At 42.1% G+C, this 27,077-nt stretch overlaps 1 protein-coding gene across 1 annotated transcript; it reads right to left on the minus strand.

Annotated features, from left to right (window-relative positions):
* Positions 1-431: 431 nt before the first annotated feature.
* Positions 432-27,077, minus strand: kcnj9 (potassium inwardly rectifying channel subfamily J member 9). Its single transcript, XM_072668765.1, has 8 exons — positions 26,721-27,077; positions 17,877-18,342; positions 16,659-16,872; positions 13,891-14,092; positions 9,062-9,254; positions 7,104-7,301; positions 6,064-6,194; positions 432-5,806 (listed from the first exon to the last, which is right to left on the minus strand). The coding sequence occupies exons 2-8, from the start codon at positions 18,169-18,171 to the stop codon at positions 5,525-5,527; spliced, it is 1,515 nt and encodes a 504-aa protein (XP_072524866.1). The 5' UTR covers positions 18,172-18,342; positions 26,721-27,077; the 3' UTR covers positions 432-5,524.

Here is a 27,077-nt window from a genome sequence, read left to right on the forward strand (position 1 = left end):
GCAAAGGCCTTTTGCACGCTCTATTCAACATCTGTTTCATATGTTGATGGTAGGCAGTTCCTTATTCCTTCACAACCAATTGTTATTTCAGAAATTGGTTGTGAAGGACCTGCATTGACTTCTAGAAGTAATCTCTTGCCAAGCCGCATAACCTGCTGACGGTCTCTGTCCCTTAGTTTCGTCTTTCGGTCACAATTCTGATGCAACACCATCTACAGGAGCCTGAAGTTATTACCCCCTCAACCCCTTAACCTTCCAAGGCTTATTACACGTTAAGGTGTATTACTCCAGGGACTTCCTTGGTAACATAAGTTTGTAATAACACTTTCAGGGGTTAAACATGCAAAGTGACTGATTATTTGCATATGAAGCTTATATACCAATGCATTTCACAATGTTTCAGCTCGATTCCATATAAAACATTCCAAATGTTAATGTTGAATATAGTTTTATTGTCATTTCTAATACAGGTGATCGTACAGATTAAAAACACTGATTTAAAAATGCCTAGAGCAGCAAAAGCAAGAGGAAAAAAGTCCCAGGAATGAGGAGGGGGTTTGTGCTTTTCATATTTTATGTGCAAGAGAGATTTGCATGTGCTACAGACCGCATACAAGACAACACACACTCCACAATTTCAACAAGAGAGAAATAGAGAGAGAGAGCGAGCACTCTCTCTACAGGGTGTGTGCGAACCCCTACGAATTCCAATCAGCACATGACATAAAGGGCAATATAGAAAGACTTTATTAATGACACGTATTGCAACTTTTTGGGTGGCATAAGACATTGTAGAATACCGAAGCAGACTTACAGATTCCCAAACACCAAAATGGTGCGTGTAGACAACAAAAGCGGAACTATTGTATATAATGTTCTAGAAAGGAATCTTATACTGTGGATTGAGTTTGTGTTACGAATGTCGTCCGTACAAATGCTGCTGCAGACTAGAGACATTTCTAGAAACTAAGAATAGCACTGTACCCTGCTTCAGTGCTCCTAGGCTGTCTTGCATAACGTTTAGTTTGCATGTGCAGACCACGCCCTCTATCTATGGTAATGGTGGGGTTTGGCAATATGAGGATATCACCCATAAACCACTTTTTTCATACATATCATCGCTGTCATGCAAAAATCCTTGTATCTTCATTTTTGATAAATATTCATTTGAATTTTTATATCTTCTCCAATTTTAATGATGAATGGACCAATAGAAATGCTTCAAAATTACATACAATTTTTATACATTGACTTCCATTGAAGGTTTTTTCTTCACCTGAAGTTTCATTTTTGAAAAACGAGATTTGTGTGTATATATTTACACAATGATATCAGAATATTATAACCACGACTGGTTTGGAACGACCTCGGCCCAGGACGTCACACATGGCACGTGACAGGGTTTGCTGCACACCAGTCAGTTATAGCACAGTTCAAAACGATCGTCATGGGCAAAGGACAGGATTTGACTGATGTCCAGAGAGCCATTAAAATCGGCTACCGGGTAAAAGGCAGCAGCATCTCAGAAGCGGCTAACTTCGTGGGGTGTTTGAGAGTGCCTAGTGAGTGTTTTCCGAAAACAGACCCCCAACAGTGGTGCCCCTCCGTGGCTTTGCTACCAGAGCGGTTCTGCGGCACCATTGCGGACATGCTAACCTATATAACGAACACCGCCCGCTGTTTAATACAGTTCATGCTACGACATCTCGCTAGTGTCATCCAAGCCAATCCAATGGTGGTTATCCCCACTATTAGGTAAGTGAAATATTGATATACATTTAGAAAAGCATTTTGTGATGTAATTTACCATGACAGCAACTACATATAGTCATATTGCCCACCCCTAGTGGTGGGCTGCAAAAATGCTGTCATAGGAAACAGGAAGGCAGAGGTGGACATGTATGGCAATGGTCTTTCTCCCGAAAATTCATTTATAAAGCAAATTCTAGCTAGGCATACACAACGTCTGCTGCTGCTCACTAATCAGGATCAAATGTTGGAATACATTCTAAAGGGGTTTAATTTTAAGATGGTTTCCATATAGGTATTACACATAGTTGTTATTACACTTGTTTAATTAACACTGGTGGTTCAGCCCACACTACCAACCTTGAGGACACCTTTTAAACTTCTCCAAAAGAACTCCACACTCCGGCATAGAGATCAAGGTAAGTGGCTTAAAGCAATCAACATTCATAAAGGCCTTTGTTTTCTTTGTTATCTGATGGGACTCTTTTGTGAAACACTTATGCTTATTTGTATTGCACGACAGCTCATAAAATGACCCAGAACTATGCTATTACGCTCCATCTGAAAAAATAAACACAAATCCAAACTTCTGGCTCTCTTTTGGTTCACTTCTGGCTAAGTAAGAGGGATGAGGGAAATACAATGGCTTTAAACCTAACCTGTAACATTATCCTGAGAATGCATTTAAACACCAAATCAGGAATGTCCAGGAAAACAGCACTACGGCTGCCTCAGGGTGCAATTCCTAGTTTAGTGGGTAACACTGTGCAGCTAATATGGGTAACACAGCTGTCCTACAAAACATCACCTTACACTCCTTAAAATCAAGGAGCCACGAACAGTGCTGACTGATGCTATGAAAGAGTAAGATATATATGTATATGCTTAAATAACCCTTTAAATGGTCCACCTCCTCAAACCCTGAACACAGGTCCAGACTGCAGTCTTCACCCATATAACTACATTACTGGCATAATTAACATCAGTTTCACAGGCCCTAAAACCAAAAATGGTGGAATCTCTCAAAGAACCCCTTGTGGTACCTTTATTTTTAGGGTGTACACCAACAATCCTTGGGCAAGACTACTAAAGCTACATTCATTTGTGTAACTCTGTCAAATGCCAGAGTTAACCGACAGTGGTTATTAATAATAACAATAATAATAATAACAATAATAATACATAGCAATATATATTGGTTTTGGCCAGTGTTGTCTTGTAGCCTTGGTTCTGCGTGAACATTTCTATTATAACAGTTTTTGGCAAGTTATTTAAAAAACAAAATAGGTAACTGATAAAATATCCAATTCATAATTGCCAGTTAAAGCAATTTCTGATAGAATAAAATCGAATATTTATTATAGAATAAATAGATTAAATAAGACAACCAATAGAAAAAATATTGAATTTATCAAACCTACATCTCACATCACAGCGTCCTTTATTATTTTGTCCACTGTACCACTATCTGTTTTAACTTTCCAATAAACAAAAGACTGTGGCTAGACCAATTACTAAAATGTTTGGTGCTCCAGGATTGGATATTACTCTCCGCTTTCTACTCCTTCATCCAAATCTTGTCAAACATACTTTGCAGACACCTGATACCTTGGCAGTACGTGAACATTTCCAGACAAGACCTAGTCGGTAGGCAGTAGAAATATATGGCCAGCTAATTATAGCACTGTCTGGTTTCCGAGTTAGAGATCTATAAATGGAATACTGGGATATGATGGTAAAAACTGGAATGTACTGTCGCCATAGTAACACGCTAACGATGCAAGTACTTTGCAGTTTGTACATCGAGGGACTTTTTGCAACTTCAGCTCAATTTGCAGCACTGAATCCCAGCAGACACCAAACCGTGCTACTGTCAGGGACTGGATGTCCTGATGTATAGAACCCACATTGAAAACAACCCAGGGTGAAGAACATCTCAAATGTCAGTACAGAAGTGCTTATGTAGAACCAGACACACTATCAGTTCATTACAGTGTATGCATTTGACTGTTTACTCCAGCCTTCATGATTTTTGAATGTCATTTCAGACGGAATACAATACAATACAATCTATAAATAATTCAATTATTGCCAAGGAATAAGTGAACTGCAAGGCATAACTCTGTTATGAAATATGTGTTTATGTGTGAAAACCCATTTGAATTTAATGCATCTCATGTGTGTTTACAATTTAGCTGTTTTACCGAGAAATTCCACCAATTTTACAAAATATCTGCATAATCTACTCACTGAGATTCAGGGTCATTCAGAGTGGTTTATGAGAATTGGTGCACTGTAGAGAAACTTACCCACTCATTTTTCATTACAGAGGTGGTGACAGGAACCAGGTGTTAAGATGTCTGCAACACAAATATAGCCATTTTATTTGCTGTTAAAAATAACCAGTGAGGGCTTTCAGTAGCTCAGCTGTGTAATGCGCTACCATTATATGCCAGGGGTTGCAGGTCTGAATTCTGAATCATGCTGGCATTTTCCTCCGAGCGTGTCGGCTACCCAGCGGTGACAAAATTGGCGGCAGTTCGAAAAAAGGGGTGGTGGCAGGTATTGGAGGAGTCTTGTTACGTCCTTACACTCCTAGTGTCGGGAGTATTACTAGTGCTAGAGGGGGTTACAAACGGGTGGGTGAATTAGCATTACCAGAGAGAAAAAGATTCGACCAGTTTTTATATAGTCGTATGCAAATGTCTGGGCAACAATTTAGGGGCTTTCCTTGCCTTAAATACTTTTGGATGCCAACCACCACCATTGTTAAAAATATCAAACCACTCAGAATGACATTTCTTACATCCTAAGAACTGAATTAATCAGGTGAACTTGACAACCACACATGATCCCCCAGCACCCCAAGTTACCCCCCCCCCCCCAACTCGTTTGCACTGTGAGTGATCTATGGTTATTATACGGTATCATTGGTTAGTATACATTATGGCTATATAATCGCATCTACCTCACAGGGGTCTACCTCCCCCCCTGAGTCCAAGAAATTCTAAAAAGGCACCACCAAAAGCTCAAAAGCTGACCCTATATCAGCGCTTTCTCTGAAAAGTTGATCATTAGTTACGTATATAGACATACAGTAATTAAGAAGTGTTTCCGCTGAAAGGTAAGTAGTAATAAACCTACATTTACATTGAAAAAAGTCAAATATGCACGAGAGACTGTCAGTTTAACACCAAGACAATTGCTGTATGATTTATATTACTTAACAAGAGGTTTTTAAGGGTGCTTTGACATATGCCAGTCGGATCTATTCGCTTATTTGAGAACCTGTAGCCAGAACAAATCAACTCTAAACAAATGCTGGTGAATGTTGGTTCAGGAACTGCACCAGTGTACCAAGGTATATGAAGCAGCAACTAAAGGTGCATGGAAAGTCCACCAACTGCGATCAAGCTGTGGCTAGCGACAACAAAGCGTACCCTGTGTAATTTCCGTGAACAGTGTGTATAGAACTGCACCTGGGATTTAAATTTCAGATGTGAAAAACTCCCTACAAGAATTTGAAGGCAGTACCGTTTCAGATTCAGATTCAAATTCAATAAACCCCCAAAAAAAAGCGAAAAAAAAAAAGCAGTAAATGACTAAGATTTCCCCGTTGGGGAAAAGTATTCTATGCTATACATTAGCGACTAAATGGCTAAACTTGAAGAAGAAGGCATGGATTGTTTCACAATCGAATCTAAGTGTAATATAGCATTAATATCTGTTTTGCTAACCCTAAAAAAAAGCTCTTCCATTCTCACTTTCTCTCCCTTTAAGCCTCGGATTCGGACTGGTCTGTGGTGACGCTGCCGTTCTGTTCCCCTACGACTGACTGGTCCTGGGTTTCTGTGACGCCGCCCACAATAAACGTTGGCCCGCTTCCTTCTTTTCCGCTGACAGATTCAGAATCCGTGGGCTTTCTTGATTGCTCAGTCAGATTAGGCCCTTCCCACTTCTCTTCATCCAGCCGACTGGAGATGGACCAGTAAAGGTGAGCTTCCAGACGGGCAGCAGCCAAAGCGAGTTCTCGCGCAGAGCAGGAAGGTGTGTCCACCTATGAAAGTGAGAGAGGACAGGCGAAGTTTCATCCTCACAACCTGGTTTAGATGCTAAGCAATAGGAGAGTTTGAGCTGCTGCTCATAATTCTGTTACATTATGTTAATGGGCTTTTTTCCACTTTAGGAGACAGATCTAGAACCAATGTTGACTACTACTTTTTATATATTCTCTAGCCCTGGAAAGTTTAGTTCCAGCAATCCCTGATCTAGGCAGAAAGGGGTCATGTAAGATAGAGTGAATTCTTTTTGCACCTCAAAAGTGTGATGGAAGGCTCCATAGTCCACATCAAAGAATCCCTCAGCCAGGCACATCATCGGGCTGAACCTGTGACCCCACATCACCTCCTCCGCCAAGTAGGAGCTCCGTGCCTGACATGTCATACCTTTCAATTATACAGACACATAGACATACAGGTCAGGTGATCCATAGACAGACACAATTTTGGTTTTAGTCATTTACAGTTTCAACCCAATACCACATGATGCTACTGGTGCTTGAAGGGTGAAGTGGGGAAATGTGAAATTGAAGGGTCAAATGTCCTCCAGATCACAAAGAGAACCACTGCATCTTTTCAAACTGCTGCTAAAGCAACTGAACACTCTTTTGCATCTGTCACCAAACTGGGAGCAAATGACATCCAGCTATACTCAATATACACTATATTGACAAAAGTATTGGGACATCTGCTCATTCATTGTTTCTTCTGAGGTCAAGGCTGTTAAAAAGAGTTTATCCTGATTTTGTTGAATTAACTGTCTCTACTGGCCAGTTAAGGCTTTTTTGCTAGATTCTGGAGCATTGCTGAGGATTTGATTGAATTCAGTGACAAGAGCATTAGTGAGGTCAGAATGCTGGATGATCACCAGCTGACCTCATTCCAAACCCCCCAACTGAAGTATTAGATGGAGCACCAACCATCATTCCAGAGAACACCGTTCTGCTCCACAGCTCAATGCTGGGGGTGTTTATACCCCTCTAGCCCATGTCTGGCAGTAGGCATGGTGCCAATAGGCCCATGATAATCTGTTCGGGAAAGTCATTTGAAAATACAGCGTATATAATGAGTGGAATGACTTAAGTATTTATGTAAAGCATCAGTGGCTAATATATGCCATCTTGGTAGCTCAAACCTTTCCAATATCTCACTAATACTTCCAGGACATTACTATCAAATTTACGCTATTTTTAGAAAATGTAATGTAAATGAAGTATATTTGTTTTTAGAGTGGATTAATTGTTAGCATAGGTATAAAGGGTAAACTCAGGAAGGTGTGTGTAATATGTGTCTCACCCGTAGCCTCCACCATGCCCTCTAAAATGACAACTATTTCAAAGTCTTCTTTCTCCAGCTGGGCCTGTGACATGTCCCAGAACGGGGAGCGAGAATCAATCTCATGAGAGATGACCAACGGTGACACGAGAAACAGACGGTCATCCCCCGTCTCAAAGCCCACGCTGATATCCGTCTGATCCAGAGGAATAAACTCGCCTGAGGAGAAAGAAGAGAATTCTTGAGGAAACTATACAATATCTGATATGATATACATCATCATTCAGGAGGAAACAGTCAGCTAACAACATCCCTTCTCCATAGTCTGGATTCCCACTATTTTTTAGAAAAAACAGAACTTTTCCATGACTTCTGTATATGATAACAAATTTGCAATGAGCATATTAAGGGCCTTTTTACACTTGTCCAGAATACATGAGTCTGCACCCACGACAGATTCTGGGGCTTGTTTGAGGGAGGGTCTAAAGTATTTCTTGCAAACTGTGGATGGATTGAGCAATTTTTTCAGTGCATGTTCAGATTCATCTGCTTATCAGTTTTCATCATGCAGGCAAACCTGCTAGCAAGGAGACATTCTCATAGGAGGTTATCAGCCATACAGGTGATAAGTTGAAGCAGTCACATGACAAAATAAACCAATCACATAACACCACACTCAGTGGCAGGAGTGGATAGCTTCCACACACACAGTGGAACCGTACTTTGAAGCAAACCCCAGACCACCGATTTCAGGAGGACCAGAGATCGGTTCTCTGGACTGCTCCCGGGCTCAAAAACAGCTTTGCCACACCAAATGTACCAAACTCTTAGAACAAGCTCTCCCAGGTCTGCAAAAATCATACCCCTCAAGCTCATACCTGGCATTCGGCATATTCATCGGTACCAGAGAGTCATTTGAACATATAGTTTATATAGTGAGCAGATACAAAAGTATTTATGGTAACAGCTAATATAACAGCAAAATGTAACTGTCCACATAAAATACAGCATTAGTGGCTAATATATGCCATATAACTTAGTAGCTCGATGGCTCAACCTTTCCAAGAATATTTCCAGGACATTTTTTGCCAATTTCCAATTTTCCATGGTAGGAAAACTAGTATCTGTTTTTCCAGATATTATAGGACACTGTGTGAGCATGATTTTCTAGATTTGTTTCAGGACGGAATCGGATTCCGATGCTGCTTTGTTTTCCCGGATCCCAGATTGACTTGCTACCTGTGTTTCCATTCACATACTCTAGCATTTGTTTTACCAGCATACCAATACTCATCAACACTGATATGCCATCTCTGTCAGACAGATATACAGTTGTAAACAGAGCTTCAATAAATCCTCTCAAGGCCAGTCTATCAGAGTTTACTGAGATGGAAAGTATACACCATGTGCATTTGCCGGGCTCTTTATTAATTAGCTTGAGTGCTGCTCTTATGACAGCCTTGGTGTTTTGTATTCCTTATTGGTTTAATTAGGAAAGGCCTCTGAGTATTTGGATGGAAACACAGGGAGCAAGTCATCTCAGATCCGGGCAAACAAAGCAGCAGTGACTAGGGATTCTATGTTCCAGTCTTCCAATCTGTGCAAAGAGTCTGCTTTTGGTAATTTCATCTTGATCTGCTCAGTTCTTCAGGGAAATCTGGATAGATTTCTAAGGTTATTGGACGAGGACAGCTGGTATTTTAGACAGAGTTCATGCACTTAGTGCTCAGGCACACAGTATCCCTTTCCAAAACAATGCTGTCGAAATGTCCCCTTCAAACTGTTGCCTTATTACCTTTCACTTTAATTTATACAGTAGCTACTACCATGACCCAAGCCTTTCCACATTAGAAACTGCTCACCACCAGGTGGCACTACTGTATTCCTTCCCAGCTCTGCTACTAAGCTACTGCAGTCAACGTTTTCGTTTTCAAGTTTGGTGTTTTGTACTGGAGATGACGTTAGATGTGCTGTCTCACCCTCTTGAGTCTGTTTGGACTTGATGAGTTTGGCTCTCATGTTGGCGCCCACAATGTGCGAAGATCTTAAATCTCCGACTCTGAACATCAGACACAGCTTATCGTCCCGCAGAGAGATGACCGCATTCCGGGAGAACACCAGCGTCTCTGCCCGCTTGTTTGGCTGTGAGATCTTCACAAACATGCATCCCACCTGAGAGAGAGAGAGGAAAGAGAATTAAAGACAATGGAAACAAAGAAATACAGCAAAGAGATACTGAGATGCTCACTTAGAACTCCAGGCCCAACAGGTGCAACAGTAGAACAAATTGGGCCAAAAACAGCTTTCATTCAATAGCAACTAAACTGGATCCTGTAGAGCAGCAAGATCGAGCAACCCCGGCAGTGAAGACAGCAGCCCAGCAAACATACTCATGTGGGGCTCACATAAGTGGAAGGTGGGCTAGGTGGGTTCAGGGTTGGGCCTAGGGTCTGAATGGGTTTGTACATGTTTTGTTACTGGGATGCAGTTGGGCTTTCCAAATGGGCCCCATCGTTATAGCCCACCCTAATCTCACATGGGTTCCATGTAGGCCTCATGCGCAGTGTACAACTCAAATGGGGCCCATATTTAACCCCTCCTGACAGGCATACATATGTGGACAAAACTTTCTGGTTCCCAGTTGGGCTAACTGGTAGGTCCTCCTCGCACTGCCAAAACAGCACTGATCCATCAAGGCATGAACTTGCATGAAACAGCATTAATCTTAAGCAGTTTATGCTACAGTAGCTCTTCTGTGGGACTGGAAGGCAGACAGACTAGCCCTCACTCCCCCAAACATCAGTAAGCTTTGGGTGCCCATTAACCCTGTTGCTGGTTTACCGGTTATCCTTCCTCTGAGCACTTTTTGGTAGGTACTGACCACTGCACTCCACAAGACCTGTCATTTTTGAGAGGCTTGTCTATGTATCATAAGTGTGCCCTTACTTAAAGAATCTTGCCCATTTTTTCTGCTTCCAACACATCAACTTCAAGAACTGCAACTGGAACCTGATAATCAATGTTATTAACTTCACATGTTAATGTTATGGCTGATCAGTGTATATACAGTGATACTGCACAGTTGGTGAACCCTCTACAAATTTCTGGATGCCTGTAAAAATATGACCCAAAATGTGATTAGATCTTCATCAGAACACATCCTAACACTAGATTAGTGAAGCCAATAAAACAAATATACATTCATATGGTTCTTTAAAAATAGTTATTGTATGGCAGAACCATTTTTTAGGCCAGGAGTTTCAGTTTGTACATCTGCTCCTCATTGCTGGTATTTATAAATGTCCTGATGGATACAAATGAATATAATCCATTATAACAGTAAACAGTAAAGTAGCCAAACTGTGTTAATGCTAATTTTCACTTTGTGCACAGAGACGATGCTTAATTTAACAGTAATTAAAACTTTCGTTCTGTTAACTATCTAACTTACTGTTAGATGTTCAGTGACGTCAACATTCACCTTTTCTTGGTACTGAAGTAAGGTACTGTCTTGAAGTAAGACAATTCAGTGCATCACTCTGTTCTCTGTGTGGTCTAAGAGCGTGTGTTTGGGTGTGTGTGTCCAAATATATGGGTGAAACAGCCTTAGGAAGAGACATTAAACCAGGACACTTTGAACAAGACTAATTAACCCATCAAACACACACATCCTTACAACCACACACATACACACACAGTCCTCATTAAAGGCAGCCCTGTTCCAAAATCATAATACAGAATTAGGTTCAGAGACAGTCTGAGTGATAACATAGAATAAAGTAAATTAACCTCAGAAGATCCAGAAAACAATAAAGGACAGAGAAATAGAGGGGGCTCCTGAGAGGAAAGGGAGGTGAATAAAGAGCGGAGGAGAGGGAGAATGAGGAACATCCTCTTTTTAAAACGTATGACTCATTTGCCTCTGTCTGAAATAACTCTCACTCTAACACACACACACTGAGAAACACACATATAAGCACACATACACACACACGGTTGCCACTCTGGAAGATCTACAGAGGAAAGAGAACCGGGTGAGATGAAAAACAGAACCTATTCTCTCACCCAGAGCACAGAAAATGAACCCAATATGAAAAATTACACAGCTGCAAAGCCTGGCCCAAATATAGAGAAAGACAGATCGAACGAGAGTGAGAGAAACAGACAGAGAAGGAGAGCGAGGTGCATCTGGTACAGAGATAAGGTGTGAAGCTGAAGTGTCAACTGTCCATTAATATTAATGACTGTCACCCTTAATACTATGCAACTACTCCAATATGTTAATCACTATATTAGTCAGTATTTATGGGATCTCCTTGCAGTTGCATGCAGAAGGTGGATGTCTATTCAAAGAGCACTGCTTTTGGAAGGCCATATTTTCAAACACATTGTCCAAAGTACAGTCCTGCAGTTTCCATCCATATTGGTGGTTGGTGTGGCGCAACAGATAACACCACTACTTGCCACTGAGCTACCACACCATGTGGGAGACTGGGGTTCGATTCCCGGTCTGGGTGACTATGCTGCGCTACACCAATAAGAGTCCTTGGGCAAGACTCCTAACACTCCATTGGCCCACCTCTGTAATATGAGTAACCATGTAAGTCGCTCTGGATAAGAGCGTCAGCTAAATGCCATAAATGTAAATGTAATGTAAATGTATTAGTGTATGCCAGTGGTTCCCAAACTGGGGTACGCATACCCAGCTCACAAAACTCAGAACGGTAAAATGGTTCAGAACGGGCCGCTTCATAGATCTGCAAAAAATGGAAGGCAAATCCCATGCTTTTCCATGACACACCACACATTTGCCCAATGTATCACCATTGGTAACATAATAATAGACTAAAAGGATGATAATTAAGCCTATACGAAACTGTAATACAACAATTCCCAGATAACATGTGTGGTTTAAAGCTGTGTCCATGGGTTCCATGTTGGTCCTGAATACGGATGCCCACCAGGCTCGAGACGGGACCAGAAGGGGTTAAACATGGGCCACATCTGGGTTGTACACAGCACATGGGGCCTCGATGGGACCCATGTTAGATTAGGGAGGGCTGTAACGATGGGGCCCATTTGGGAAGCCCAGCTGGGTCCCAGCAACAACACATGTACAAACCCACTCAGAGTCCATTTCAACCTGGAACCCCTAGCCTATGTTCCACCCATGTGAGCCCCACATAAGCATGTTGGCCGGGTTAGGTCTATGTAACATGTTACACTTAAATATGATCGCCTTTCAGTTGTCTTTGCTGGTTCTACTGTCTCCTGATACTCACCGTAACCTCTAAGTAAGTGTTGTATCAGATTAATAGTGTTAACAATCTTAAAAGACACAATAGTTTCGCACATTCTGCAAGTAGGTTTGACTGAGTTTGAGTCAGCTATGGTGACTTTGCTGCAGTTTCCGATAGAAAAATTCAATACAGACATCCATCTAGTGGTTGAACAAGGAAGTGCAGCCAATTACAGCCAATCAGCAATAATTTGCTAAAGACGCTGAAATTCATGCTTGTGCACAGGATGGTAAAAGGAGAGGTGCAAGGGAGACTGCATCTGACATGCTACGTGTTGAACTACATACACTGTCAAGGACAGAGTGCAGAGAAAAACAGCCAGAAAGGAAACAAAGCTGAACAAAAGGCTCGTAGATCAGGCGAGGGCGAAGGCACGTGTAAACGCTGGTGAGGTGTTTGGACGTTGGGGAGACTTTCGAATTCGGAAAGACATTGAAAAGGGATAAGGATGTTGGTCTATTCCTGCTTGCTAGGTGGGTAACACTGACTTCTATACTTTTAATACTGACAGAAATTGGTCAGTATTGTTTTGTCTTGTTTTGTGAATATTTGCAATAGGTAATCATAATTGGTTTGCTAAGCAGCAGCAGTTGTATAACCAGCCTCATGTTTACTCCTCCTCCAAACATACCGCTGGTCGGTGTGGTCATCTCCAAGATGCATTCCTGACGTGTCAATCTACAATTATCCTTCTCAGATCTGCACTGAGCTCATTGGACATTCCTATTATACTGTGTATTGGTCAGGTCAATTAGTGCTGTGAAAACACTACAGTAGACACACAGCTTGTTGTGAGATTGGATCACACGCCTTAGGTGTCCATGACCCAGCCACCAGATTCACCAGCTGTCCTGTCTTGGACCATTTTTGGGAGGTACTGACTACTGCATCCCATAAGAACCTTACAAGTTCGTCAGAGTGGCTCAGGTTGCTTGTACATTTGCCCTGTTCTAAACACACCATCTTCAAGAACTGACTGTTCTCTTGCTGCCTAATATATCCGGCCCTTGACAGATGCCACGGTAGATTAAGGTAATCAATGTTTTTCACTTCACCTGTCAGTGGTGCTAATGTTATGGCTGATCAGTGCATGTCATCACTGCACACAGAAAAAGAACAGTTTAGAGAAATCACTGAAAGCCCAATATTACCATGACCTTCATGTCCATGATCAAAATGGTGGAGTGCCTGTAGGGGTGGCCTTGTTTAAAGCAAAGTAATCTTCTGGTCTAAACCAGGTTTCTGTGATACACAGAACATTAAATCCCTGATCAGTAATAAGTTTAACCCTTTAAAAGCAAATATGGTCCCACCAGTGGGATTTGCTGTGGCTAGTTGGTACGGTCCAACCTATAGGATTGGAATGCTTGGCAAAGAACGTATAGCTTCAAACGCTCAGCTTCGAACAACCACATAGGAAACCGTACGACCATAACTGTATAAAAATATTAATAGGCTGGGATGGGAAATATGTCTGTGCATGTATGTCTGTGTATCTGTGTCCCTACCATAAAGGCATTGACCATTGAGCCGAGTATGGCTTGCAGTAGCAGAAGCATGGTGCCCACAGGGCACTGGTCCGTGATGACACGATGGCCGTAGCCGATGGTGGTCTCAGTCTCGATGGAGAAGAGGAAAGCGGAGATGAAACCATTAACATTATTCACACATGGCGTCCATGTCTCGTCCTCCAAATGGTCCAGATCGCCCCTAGTGAGAGGGACACACCGAGCAAGAGAGAGAAACATAAAGACACTGGCATTCATGCATTTGCTTTGGAGTTATGTAATATGTTTATGCATTTCTTAAATATGACCTAATAGAAACATTGCAATCATTGTTTGATTCAGTCTTTCACATTATATCTAATTAGTCAAGGCATATTGCTCTCTCTAATGAACACCTGGCATTGTTGCAATTCAGACTTGCGATCTCTTGACAATACAGTGAAGTCTTAGATAGTTACACCACTTGGGAGTCTCAATTAATTCTCCATTTAAATGATATATGGTTACAGTTCCATGTTTTTCAAGCACTGACAATATCCACACTGTGCTTACACTGTGTCACCATCATATCACCCACCCGTAGTCCAGTCTCTGGACCGAAACCCTCTGACCCGCTTTATATATTTTGTAAAATAATCATTTAATACTGCAATAATTATTCTGTTTCAGTGGCGGCCTTTCATCCTGGCAAGTGGTTGTGCTTGTTTGAAACCTAGATTTAGCTGGAGGAGCAGAGGGAGAGAGGGAGAGAGAGAAAGAGAAAGAGAGAGAGGGTGAGAGTAGGAGTGTGTTGTATTCATGTTCTCTAGTACTCACCCACTCAAATGACTGCAGGTTAATCTCAGGTGGTTATGCCTCATGTGTTTGTGCATAAATGTATTTGTGGGAAGGTGTGCGTGTATGCGTGTCCATGTGCAGGCATGCATGTTCGTGTATGGACTCCGATACCTGCAGGAAACCCTAGGGAATATACTGCATCAAGTACAATAACAGTCCAGTCACAGCTGAGCTGTGTTTGTATCTATTTGCTATGACTGGGGGAATGTCCGCATGCAAACTCTGTAGTGGAACTAGCCGAGTCTACCCCTGATTGTCGCACATTACCGTATTATTTAACCCTTTCGCAAGTGAGTTCTTGCTGTCTGTGGCGGTTTGTACAGAATGAGTTCTTTTGGCACGAGCAGTGGGGAGTTCAAGGATGTGACCGTTACTCAGCAACTCAGCTGAACGTCACCTGTAGTATGATGTGGGGAATCAACAGACAGTAACTGTGCAGGCAAGATCAGATCAGTAATAATAAGGTATTTTTTTATTATGCAACAGATGTTGCTGTTTTTTATAAAGTAGTGACACTTCATGTCTTTGATTCATGTATTCATTGGATCTGACTATCTTGCCTTATCTCGCAGCATGAAGCTAAAATTCCACCTTAAAACAGCGGCAGTTATATTCAGTTAGAAGCTAGAGAATAACTCCAGCCTTATGAAGGCAGCTTTGTTTGTTTACAGAGTCACAAATCAACACTGAAATTTATGTCAGAAATGTTATACTGACGTTAGGTGATGGGGTGGTTAAATGTTCAGAGGCAAAGCAAAACCTTTCAGTGCTGTTTTTGCTGTGTGCTGGGGGAGTAGGTTCGATTTACTAGTGGAATTAACACAGACACCGTTGGGACGGTACCAACCACGAACCAGCCACGGCAAATCCCACTTGTGGGATCGTATTTGCTAAAGGGTTAAATCATTACTGATCAGGGATTTGATGTTCTGTGTCTCACAGAAACCTGGATTACACCATAAGATTACTTTGCTTTAAACAAGGCCTACAGGCTACAGTTACAAACACAACACTGCTACTCTGCCATTTTGAGAGCTAAGGCTAAAATTAAACACTAACATTTTACAAAATATTTTCAGGAAGTTTCAGGAGTCCTGAGGGTTAATTAGTAGGTCCTGGACCCTCAGAACCCCTAGACAAATGTGCTTTGCTTCTGGTTCCCTTGTTTTTTATCTAGGCTGCTATAGCGAGGTCTACTGGAGTCACTGTCTGCACTCAGCTATACTTTACATATTTTGTCCAGTCACCTCCAACAGAATCAAATTATCTTTGTATTTATTTTAGCCAAGCTGAACCGCCCTACTGTCTGATTTGACAACCTGTTACCACGCCTGAAACGTACCCATGTTACTAAAAGAACACGGCAGCTGAAATGTACGCTTATCTATGTGTCCCCATGGACGGAAAGGCAGCTTGGAAAACTGCATGCTGAAGCGTTGGGAACATTGTAAGAGATGTAGTTCACTAGCTACAGTTCCTGGAGTTAACGTTAGCATGTTAATCAGCCCATTTGCATCAAAGCACATTTGATAAGAAGTCTGACAAACACACAGGACCACTCAACCACATGTGGCACAGAGTGGCGAGGCGTTAGCTAGTATATTATCTGGACAAAGCTAGCTGTCTAATGATCCAACGGATTCTATTAGCCATCTATGAGCCAGTATAGGGAAGCAAAGAAGTGTCCCATTGATTCTCGCTTCCAAGCATACTCTCCTTATTATACTAATTCCTGCATTTAATAGTAGCACAAACTAATTATAAGTCTTTACAGGTTCATGATAACATAGAGACCATAGACCTAATTCTCCAAAAATGTCCAAAAATTCCAAAATGGTGAAGGTCAATTCAGAATAGTGTCCCTCTAAATATAAAAATGTGTGTGTGTGTGTGTGTGTGTGTTTGTGTGCACTCTGGGCTCTTTTACACACCTGCAGTATGCGATAAGGTACCAGATAGCTCCAAAGAAGAGCCAGGTGACAGCGTAGGCCATGACGAAGACGAAGAGCGAGCAACGCCAGTTCAGGTCCACCAACGTGGTGAAAATGTCCGTCAGGTAGCGATACGTCTCCCGCATGTTACCATGCTGTACGTTACAGCGGCCGTTCTTCTCCACGTAGCGCTGTCGCTTACGCTTACTGCGCGCTACAGACAAGTAAGGGAGAGAGGAGGGATACAGAAAGTGAGCCAGACAGAAATTATCAGAGAAAGAGGGGAGTAGAATGAGAGAGAAATTGGAAAGGGAAAGCATAACAGATGTAAAGCGTAAGAGACCCGAGCCAGTGTGAATGTGGATGGAGAAAGACATAAAGCTGAGTTACATCACACTGATATTTTCTCTTACACACACACAAACTGTCACAGAGCAGGACAACAGACCCTGCATTTAAATCCTGTAGTGACTGATTCTGCAGGCCATGGGGGGTGGGGGGCGGTGGCGCTTTCATAAGACTTGAATCTGGGAAACAATTTCTCGCATTAATATATACATAACTTACACACACAATATGTGCAGATGTTTGTGGACAGCCCTTCTAATAAATGTATTCAGCTACTTTAAAATGTACCCACCGCTGACACAGATGTGCAAACGCACAAACAGCTTGTCTAGTCCCTGTAGAGTACTAGTAGTTATTAAACTAATATTATAAAGGTTAATAGCTGAATAATAAGCCTAGGCTTCAACTGTTAATGTAACTTTTCCAAAAACAGTTTCGATTTGAAATATGTTTTGAAACGCTAATGTGTCCATCAGTTTTAAGTGTTTCGGTCTCTCCCAAGTCCTACAGATAGGAGACTGGACTCGTGTGACTGAAAATAACTGTCTGGTGGCGTTGCAAAGATGGTCGCCAAGTAAACAGACCTGCATGTAAGGACTGTACCTTTGTTGCTGTGTTGCCTGTCAGTAAATTGCAGAAGGATAATAAAAGGAAATGACTGGCCGTTCTGTAAAAATGTGCTGAGCAGTTTATGAACAGAGCTTTTAAAAGGTTGTAGCTTTTGGATAGCTCTCTGTTGCTGCGCATCCAGTCAGAGTAAAACACGCTATGTTAATCATCATTTATTGTTTTTTTTATCTCTTCATTGTGATATCTAACCGGCTTTATCGAAAACAGTCATTTCATGCACTAAGGAGGATAAATTCTCACCCCAGCCGAACTTTCCTCGCTCCTGCCCCGCCCCCTGCAGCTTCTTCCGAGGCTGATTGGCTTGCGCCTCCCGTGCAGCCATCTTGTCCTGGAAGGACATGTTGTTACTGCTGGGTGGCAGTGGGGCTGGGGACGTCTCCGTAGTAACCACGTGCCCGAGCTCCTCGGACACGTTAAACACGCTGGTGGGCGGAGCATCTTCTTTGTCCTCCTGTGCAGGCTCCTCCCCTTTCTCTGGGACTGGCAGAGAAAGGGACTCAGGACGGGAAGAGAAAGTGGAGTTTTCCAGTGCCATCTGTGTGAGCGTGTATGTGTGTGTGTGTGTGCACGTGTGTATATGTGTGGCTGGGTGCTGGCGTATGCAGGCTGGTGGGCGGGCAGCTATGCGTGTGCGTCCCGATGTGTTAATGATCTCTCTTGGTATGTTATTCTCAGCCGCAGAAGCTCGTCCGTGCCAATTTGCTTCCTGCACAGAAACAGACCGGGGAGAGAAAAACACATCAAAGAGGTCCGATTAGTCAGACAGAAGAGTTTCCACAACGCATTGAACATGATCGAAGAGCTTGGCTTTATTCTTACGGATTTAGATCTTCATAACAGGCCTTTAAAATGAGTCATAGTGTCAGCTGGCTTCAAAAGGAAGTTCTTTCCCTCTCCATATATGGCGTCGTCTTCTACGTTCATACCTACGGGCACTACAGAAAGTGACCGGGGTTCACACAACAAGATGTAATCGTTCTCCATCCTGCAGAGTCTGCACGGCGATGCTGTCTGTTTGGACAAGCTAAAGGCTACTGGTACTCACTCAGGTGTCAGTTAATGGAGTTTATTAAGGCCATGCTCTATAACAAGACCACATTAGGGCTGCAAAATACTGAGCTTGTTTACTGTTGTCCTAATGTCTGTCTTTGCCGGTCTAAGCCATGCATTCACACTAGCAGGCGACAATCGACCAGTCATTCCTACGGGAGTACGCTATTGTAGCCACAATTGAGTGACAAGCAGCAAACGATGCAGTGACAGAACAGCAAGTGACAAATTAAATTGAGATTTTCTCAACTTTATGCAAAGAAATTCTGACGTAGTGAAGCAACTAGTTCCAAAAAAAAAAGTCGTAGACATAATGGTCCCAGCTCCCCAGCTCCTGCTTCCTGATTTTGTTGTTTCTACCGGGATTTTTTATTGCTCTTTTTAAAAGTGTGGTACTAAAGATGGAAGAAAAGCTAATTTCCACTGTTATTTTACATATTTAAATTCATTTTGAATTTAGCTATTAACCTTTTTGGTGGGCTGAAAGTATTATTAAAATTTTCTGTAATACCTTAGTATGTAATAAGCCTTGCAGTGTTAATTACACATATTTATTAATGCGAGTAAGCAACTTGAAGCCTGCTAGTGTGCTAGGGTGAGGTTGCAGAGGGCTGGAATATGCAAATGAACAATAACCATGGTGTTCAGAGTGCCACCTGGTGTGCTCCAGGCGGCATTAACGACCATTATGCCCAGCCAGCAGCACTAAGGACGTTCACATAGGGTAAATAAAAGAGTTTAGAGTCTGCAAATGTGGAACTATTTTGCAGTAGAATATGAAAACAGACCTAATATAACTTCTAAAACTATTGTGGATTATTGTGGATTATTGTGGATTGTGGAACCGCATGCCTGTTATTAAGAGAGCGTTCACAACCAAGTGGAGGCTAACACTAGTACTAGACCCTTTGCTGTGGCACACCAAATTGAGCATTCCTGATGGCTTTAATTATCCTTGGGATGGTTCCAGTAATCCACCTGGTGCAAACTAAATTCTAAGCTTAGAGGTATCTTTTGAATTTAGTCTATTCTAACTAGCTGAGGTTTTCTTGGGTAAATAGCAAAGCACTTTGTAAGTCACTCTGGATAAGAGCGTCTGCTAAATGCCATAAATGTAAATGTAAATTTAATCTATCATCTAACCAATGCTTTTTATTTCTGTGGGTAAATCACTAGTCTAGTGGTGTTGAGTAAAAATATGCAGTTATACGATGTATACATGAGACAAATTGTTCATATACCCTCTTTACAATTGCAAGAGATACATCTGGGTCTGTACTTTCTTTTCGACTGATTCCGTTGTTCTGTTTCTTGCCATTATGTTCTGTATTCACTGCTAAAAGTCAATTATGTAGTGCGTTCTAACCAGCAACTAGCTGATCTCCTTCCCACTTAATAGTACGTGTCCCCAATAACTCTGTAGTTACACAATAATCCACGTCATAACAATGTAACTACTAGTGATAAATTCATTGTTACAAATGGATTATCGTAGTGAAGCTTGTGTAAACACATTTGAATTAACTCATGTAATTATACAAGTGTATCTTAATGGGTTTATCAGTATATTTTCTTTCTTCGGTGGTAATACGTGTATAATAAGATGAGGATAAGTGTATTGAGACAAATATGTACCTAATTACACAAGCTATACTACTGTAAGGCATCCATAACAGCAAATTCATCACCAGTGGTTAGAATATCGGCTATTTTAACCCCAATCCAGTTGCGAGTCTTTGTTTTAACCACAGTGTTCAGAGTGCCACCTGGTGTGCTCCAGGCAGCATTAACGAACATTATACCCAGCCAGCAGCACAGGACATTCACATAAGGTAAATAAAAGAGTTTAGAGTCTGCAAATGTGGAACTATTTTACAGTAGAATATGAAAACAGACCATAACTTCTAAAACTAATGTGGATTACTGACGGGAGAAACGCATGTTCTTAAGAGAGCGTTCAGAACCAAGTGGAGGCTAACGCTAGTACTAGACCCTTTGCTGTAGCACATCAAATTAAGCATTCCTGATGGCTTTAATTATCCTTGGGATGGTTCCAGTAATCCACCTGTTGCAAACTAAATTGATTGGAGATGGTCTGGTAAGGCACACACCTGGGTCTATCAGGACCCACAGTTTACACTGCATTTAAGGACAAAAACAAGCCATGAAGCCCATGGAACTGTGTGTGGATCTCCACAGTCAGACTGCGGCAAGACATAGATCAGGGCAAGGACCACAGTGGCCTCAATTATATTAAATGAAAGAAGCTTGGCACAAAAACTGAGCATTCGGGCAAGAAGGGCCTTGGTCAGCACAACATGAAGAAATATACTTTGATGAGCCATAACACTGAAACCTATGCCTTATACTGTGTAGGTCCTTCTCGTGCCAGAAAAACAGACCTGGCCATGGGCTCCACAAGGTCTCTTAAATTTCTGTAAGTTGCGTGGTGGTGCTTCCATGGATTAGACTTGTCAGTGTTAGTACATTATCCTGCTGAAAGACAACACTGCCATCTGGGAATACCATTGCCATGAAGAGGTGTACATGGTCTGCAACAATGTTTAGATAGGTGACACATCTCAAAGTAATGACCCCATGAACGCCAGGATCCAGCGTTTCCCAGCAAAACTTTCCCATAGAATCACACTAAATCCACCGGCTTGCCTTCTTCCCTCCTAGTGCCATCTCCCACCCCAGGCAAGCGAGGCATACGCACCAGGCCGCCACATGAGAACATGTAATACATCAAACCAGGGCACTTTCTTCCATTGTCGCATGGTCCACTTATCAGGTACCCATTACAGGCACTTAAGGGTCAGCATAGGTCCGCTAACTGGTCTGCAGTGTGTTCAGACACCTTGTCACGGCCAGCATTATCTTTTTCAGCAATTTGCGCTGCAGTTGCTGTGCAGAGGATTTAGACCAGATGGCCTAGCCTTCGCTCCCTAGACACATCACTGAGTCTTGGGTGCCTGTGAACCTTGTCGCCGGTTCACCAGTTGTCCTTGCTTGAACCACTTTTGGTGGGTACTGATCACTGCATACTGAGAACACCCCACAAGACCTGCCTGTCATCATGGGGATGCTTTTACAGACTCAGTCAACTAGAAATCAGAATTTGGCCCTGGTCAAAGTTGTTCAGATCATTAGGCTTTTCTATTCTTCCTGCTTCTGCCTCAAGAACTGACAGTTCAGCTGCTGCTGTAACCTGATAATCAATGGGACTTATTCCTCAGTACCTTCCTAAGAACCTATGAAATGTGTCCTCGTAAACTAGACAAATCCCAAGTTGGAAAACAATGGTGGAAACTATGTGAAAACTGTGTAAGTGTTATTCACTCAATGTTATTCACTTCACCTGTCTGTGGTTCATTCTTATTGTTGATTCATGTAATCACAGTACTAGTATTTTACCCATACAGCATTTATAGCTAAAGTTCAGTCAAAGGACATGGACAGCAGACCTTCTGTCAGTCTCTCTGTTTAAGTCACACCCACTACTTATCTATCTCTGCGAGACACACACACATAAAACGTCTCTGTTCATCTCTGTGTCCACCTCTCCATATCTGAGACCTGTATCATTATCAGATGAGGAAATCAGAGCCAGAGGCTGTGTGTCTCGCTCTCTCTCTCTCCTCATCTCCTTTCATGCGCTCCCACACACCAGTTACTCTCCGAGACGCTCTTATTATATCAATATTGATTATTCTATAAACAGCACCAAGGAACACTATTGCATCCTATCCGTGGATCCCGCCCTTTGTCTACGTGTGACCACACTGCGGTGCGGTCGAGCCTATCCTTGCCTACAGAGTCGCTATCCCTCGCTCTGGGCATGCAAGTGTGTGTGTGTTTACTTTGGGGACAAAAGCGATGCGAAGTCCAGCTTGCTTCTATATTTAGCGCAGATGGTTTAGCCAGAGTGATGGTGACTACTCATGCATCGACCACATCCCTGATCCTTTGTCTAGTCTATATTTAGAGCCACGGATCTTCTCCAAGACAGTGTGTTCGCGTGCTCGTATTTGTACAGACACGGTCAGTTTGTGGGCAGCGTTTAAAAAACGCAGCGAGCAGAGGCAGCAGACGTTGAGAAGAGTTGAAATCACTTTCCTCTGGCCCTGCTGGATGTTCTAATTTTGGGTTATCAACTGATGAACATATGTGCCCTCACACACACAGAGGCATGCTAGAGATGAGACGATCTACAGACTGAATATCACGATGATAAGCTCATTGTTTAAAGCAGTTTATGATATTATCATGATATAGTTTTATTTTTTGTGGGGGGGGGGGTAAGATAATACATATATAATCAGCTTGGGTGATAATGGAAATTTAGTCAAACATTTACAGAATTATCACTATAAATGATACCTTCATGATCTAAATTCATTTCCTTAAAACTTAATTTATAGAAAAATAATATTTACTATTCTTAGCAAATGTTGTTTGTGTTCACGGCCTGTTACAGTCCATTCTCTTCTTTATTGTTTGTAGTTTGTGATGCAGAAAATTCTATCAAACATGTTCCACTATAGCCTGCATTTCCCCTTATGACAATATAATTACCATAAAATGATCTGCTTGTTACGCTTCTAATATTACTAAATCTTTTATAATGTAACTAAAATCTGCACAGGTTATTAGCACTACTTCTTCTCAATTGCTTGTTCGGAAACCAAACCATTGCCAAACAGGGTGGCACCCATCTAATGGGCAACCTCATCCATTTTACTTGGTAATTCACTACACTTAAAAACAAAGGTGCTTCAAATGGGTCTTTGAGGAATGGCATAAAACAGGGTATTTAATTTAAATTCAATAAGGCCCAGTTAGAGAAATCTCCCTCAAGCCAAGGTCCAGAACATCATAACGTCCAACTTGCCTTATGATTAAGGGCCATATCCAATATGCCAAGTACAATTACAACTCATACAATTTATATTAACAATATTTAACTCAGTTTTCACACTGAACTGGACGAGGTACACATAACAAATACTCCAAATAAATGTTGTTTTCTCATTTCAAATAAAATCTTAATATAAAGAGCTTAATAACTCGTCTAGTAGTGCCACTTGACGTCATTGCTTTTAATAATAACCAGCACAGTCCCTAAACACATGACATACTGGTTTATAAGTGCCTGTGTGAAGAAAACCTTGTCCATAAACTGTCTACCTTTGGTTAAAGGCTCAGTTTCCGCACTGCACTTTTCTCTTTTTAGAGAAACTCACTCGAGTTGTAGTGCTCATCATACTGCACAGACCTGACTGGCAGAGTAGCCTCACACGCGAAGCGCAATGCATACGATTGGTCTGTGAGTTTCCTGGGCCACTAAACATGTGTCGTAAAGGCTATGAAAGTTACTCTGCTTAAAATAAACACGCAGTCACAATTACTTCGTTTTCAATAATTTGTCGGTTGTAGGACCTGATCCGGATAGTACAACGTCTGGATCCAGGTCTGGATTGCGGTCTACCTATTAGTGACCTCTGCAATAGAAGAGCCACTTTTGGTGGTTGTGTAGATGTGTAACTGTGAAGATCCATTTAAAGGTCTAAAGAAACATCACTTGATGCAAAGATTCTTCAACACTATAAAGGTTTCTCACACTCTTTCATATCAATTACATATACGGTCCTTTAGAACCACAAGTGGAAAATGGAACCATAAGTGGTTCTTCTATCTCACTGCTCAAATAACAATTTGAAGCATCTTTATTTTTAAAAGTGTTGATTTCTGGAGTTTTACCATTCCAGTTAAATGAATCAAATACTGATATTATAGCACAGTAGTCCAGCGTCACCTAAAGGTTCCAGTACAATAAACACTATCAAATATCGATTTTAAATATTAACCAAATCAACATCTGTCTGATGCTGATCATTCTGTTTATGCTTCTGCTGACATCGATTTGATTCCAATATCACCACTGCACACTCCTTAAATGTAGGCAATAAAAAAGCCATTTTAAAAAATCGAAACAACAATGTGTGCTATATTGGCACTTATCAGTCCAAATCTTACAGTAGTACATAATACAGACACATATTTGATAATACATATTTGAATAGCAATAATATTTTGATCATAATGCATTATAGCAGGGGTGGGCAACAGGGCCGGCAACCAGCACTGTAGATTTACCTGCTCTAACAGACCTAATGGACTTGCTAATTAACAGGTGAGTTGAAGCTAGGAAAAAACCCTTTACATAACCAACTAAACTGACCCGTGTTGGGCCAATTCTCACAGAACGCAGAACCTTGTAAGACTGTAAATCTGCTCCCTGCAATGCTTCAGTCCAGAAGATCCCAGTGTGAGACAAGCCCCTGGTAATCCAGTGTCACAACTAGATCCCTGAAGACTCTTGAGGACGTTTTTCATATTCCTTCAGTATCAGTATCCACACCCTATTCAGGGTGCTGCCTCTCTTGTAGCTATATTGCACAAATCTCTATCACTCAGTGAAAATGAGCACTCCTTAGCACTCTGGATGGACCATTTTTACACAAGCTACAATGCACCTCATGTTGCCAACAAGCTAACCAGCTACTGCTGTACTGAAACAAAGCCCACTGTGTGCATGGTCCAAGAGGAAATTTGCTTTTCCTAAACCAATAAGAAAACAGGAAGGATGTGGCCATCCCCCTGCATCACAAACTACAAACTATGAAGAAGAGAATGAACTGAAACAGGCCGCGAACAAGAACAGTAGGTATCATTGTTCTATCAATTATAGATATATGTTTTGCTAAACAATCCCAGGTGAAGAGAAACGATCCTAAAGCTGCAAGCGTTCACAGGAAAACTGTAAAAATCTAAAAATGTGCAAAACACATCTAACGGGTTAGATCTCCCCCTTTTTTTAATCAGTAAAAAAAAGTACGGCTCTTGCATAACGGCTGTATGCGGGCCGAAAAACCACGTTCCATCTACACTTGTGTTGAAGGTGGTCAAGCTCCGTCTCCGAAGACCCCCGTCCCTGATTTTGAGTGATCCGTGATAGTAATCCCATCACAGTGCCTGGTGTGCCCTGGCTCACGAGTCCTGCTGTGTGATTACAGCTAGCCTTTCATGCGTTCGAGTGTAATCCATCCGTGATTCGTTCTTCCAAAACAGATGCAAGGTGTAAACAGCCTGGATGTGACAGTGCCAGAGCTGCCCTCTGGCGAAACCGCAACTTGTATGACTAAAATGCAGTGGCGGAAACTGCCTGAGGTCCACGATAACAGTGTCTTGAGAATTGAATTCTGCAGTATGGCTTTTATTATTATTATTATTATTATTATTATTATTAATATTGAATATCAATATCAGCACATCTAATGCTCACACAACAAAACCACAGGTACTGAGAGACTGAAGAGAACTGCCCCAATTAAAATATCAGGGTTGGATACATCTGGTAAATGTGAGTGTGTGTGAGTGTGTGTGTTGGAGGGAGGGGGGAGGGGTGGGGGGGTGTACTGACCTGACAGATGCCACACGAATACTAAATTTGCTCCTGAGTGTGAAGAGAATGTAAAATTCACACACACACACACACACACACACACACACACACAAAACACTACCACGTTATGCACAGCTACAAGGAGTGTGTAGGTGTGTGTTTATGTATGCGTGTGGAGTGTGTGTGAGAGGGAGACAGATATAGAGCTAGAGAGAGAGAGAGAGAGAGAGAGAGAGAGAGAGAGAGAGAGAGAGAGAGAGAGGGCATTTAAATGAGCTCTAAATGAAGCCACGGTGTGTTGCTTATAGCTGAACGGTCATTTGATTAAAGATGCGAGATGCTAGAAACCTGACACACCTGCACACACACACACACACACACACACACACACACACACACACAGCCAACACAACAAAGAAGCAGAGCTGTCGGTCACACAGCAGCTGCACCAAACTCCATCACCCTCTGCCCGGACCTGTTCACACTCCAACAACAACAACAGTAATAATAATAATAATAATAATAATAATAATAATAATAATAATGGCTGTCTTGGCCACACTCACCTCCTCAGTCCTCCTCCGTCTTTCTCCTCAGCTGTGGTGGTTTCTGATGTTGTTAACCCTGCCTGGCCTTCCTCAACACCTCCTGCTCCTCCAGCAGCTCACGTCGTGCTGACAGGCTCTGTCATGTCGCTGGTCGGTGCCGCTGCTTTCTGAGGAGGAGACCGAACAGAAGCGGCAGCCTGAGCGACCGAAACCCGGCAGTACTGGAGGGGGGGGGGGCTTGGGTCCGCGTCGGTGCGAGCTCGAGGGGGGGGAGCCGTCCGGCAGGCTGTTTAAAATGGAGGCGCTTCGCCGCTGCCTCGGAGAGACTGGATGGGGCTGGAGAGCGTGATTCACCGGTGAGAGAGAGAGAGAGAG

The sequence above is a fragment of the Salminus brasiliensis genome, chromosome 23 (assembly GCF_030463535.1).
Source record: "Salminus brasiliensis chromosome 23, fSalBra1.hap2, whole genome shotgun sequence".
Lineage (NCBI taxonomy): Eukaryota > Metazoa > Chordata > Actinopteri > Characiformes > Bryconidae > Salminus > Salminus brasiliensis.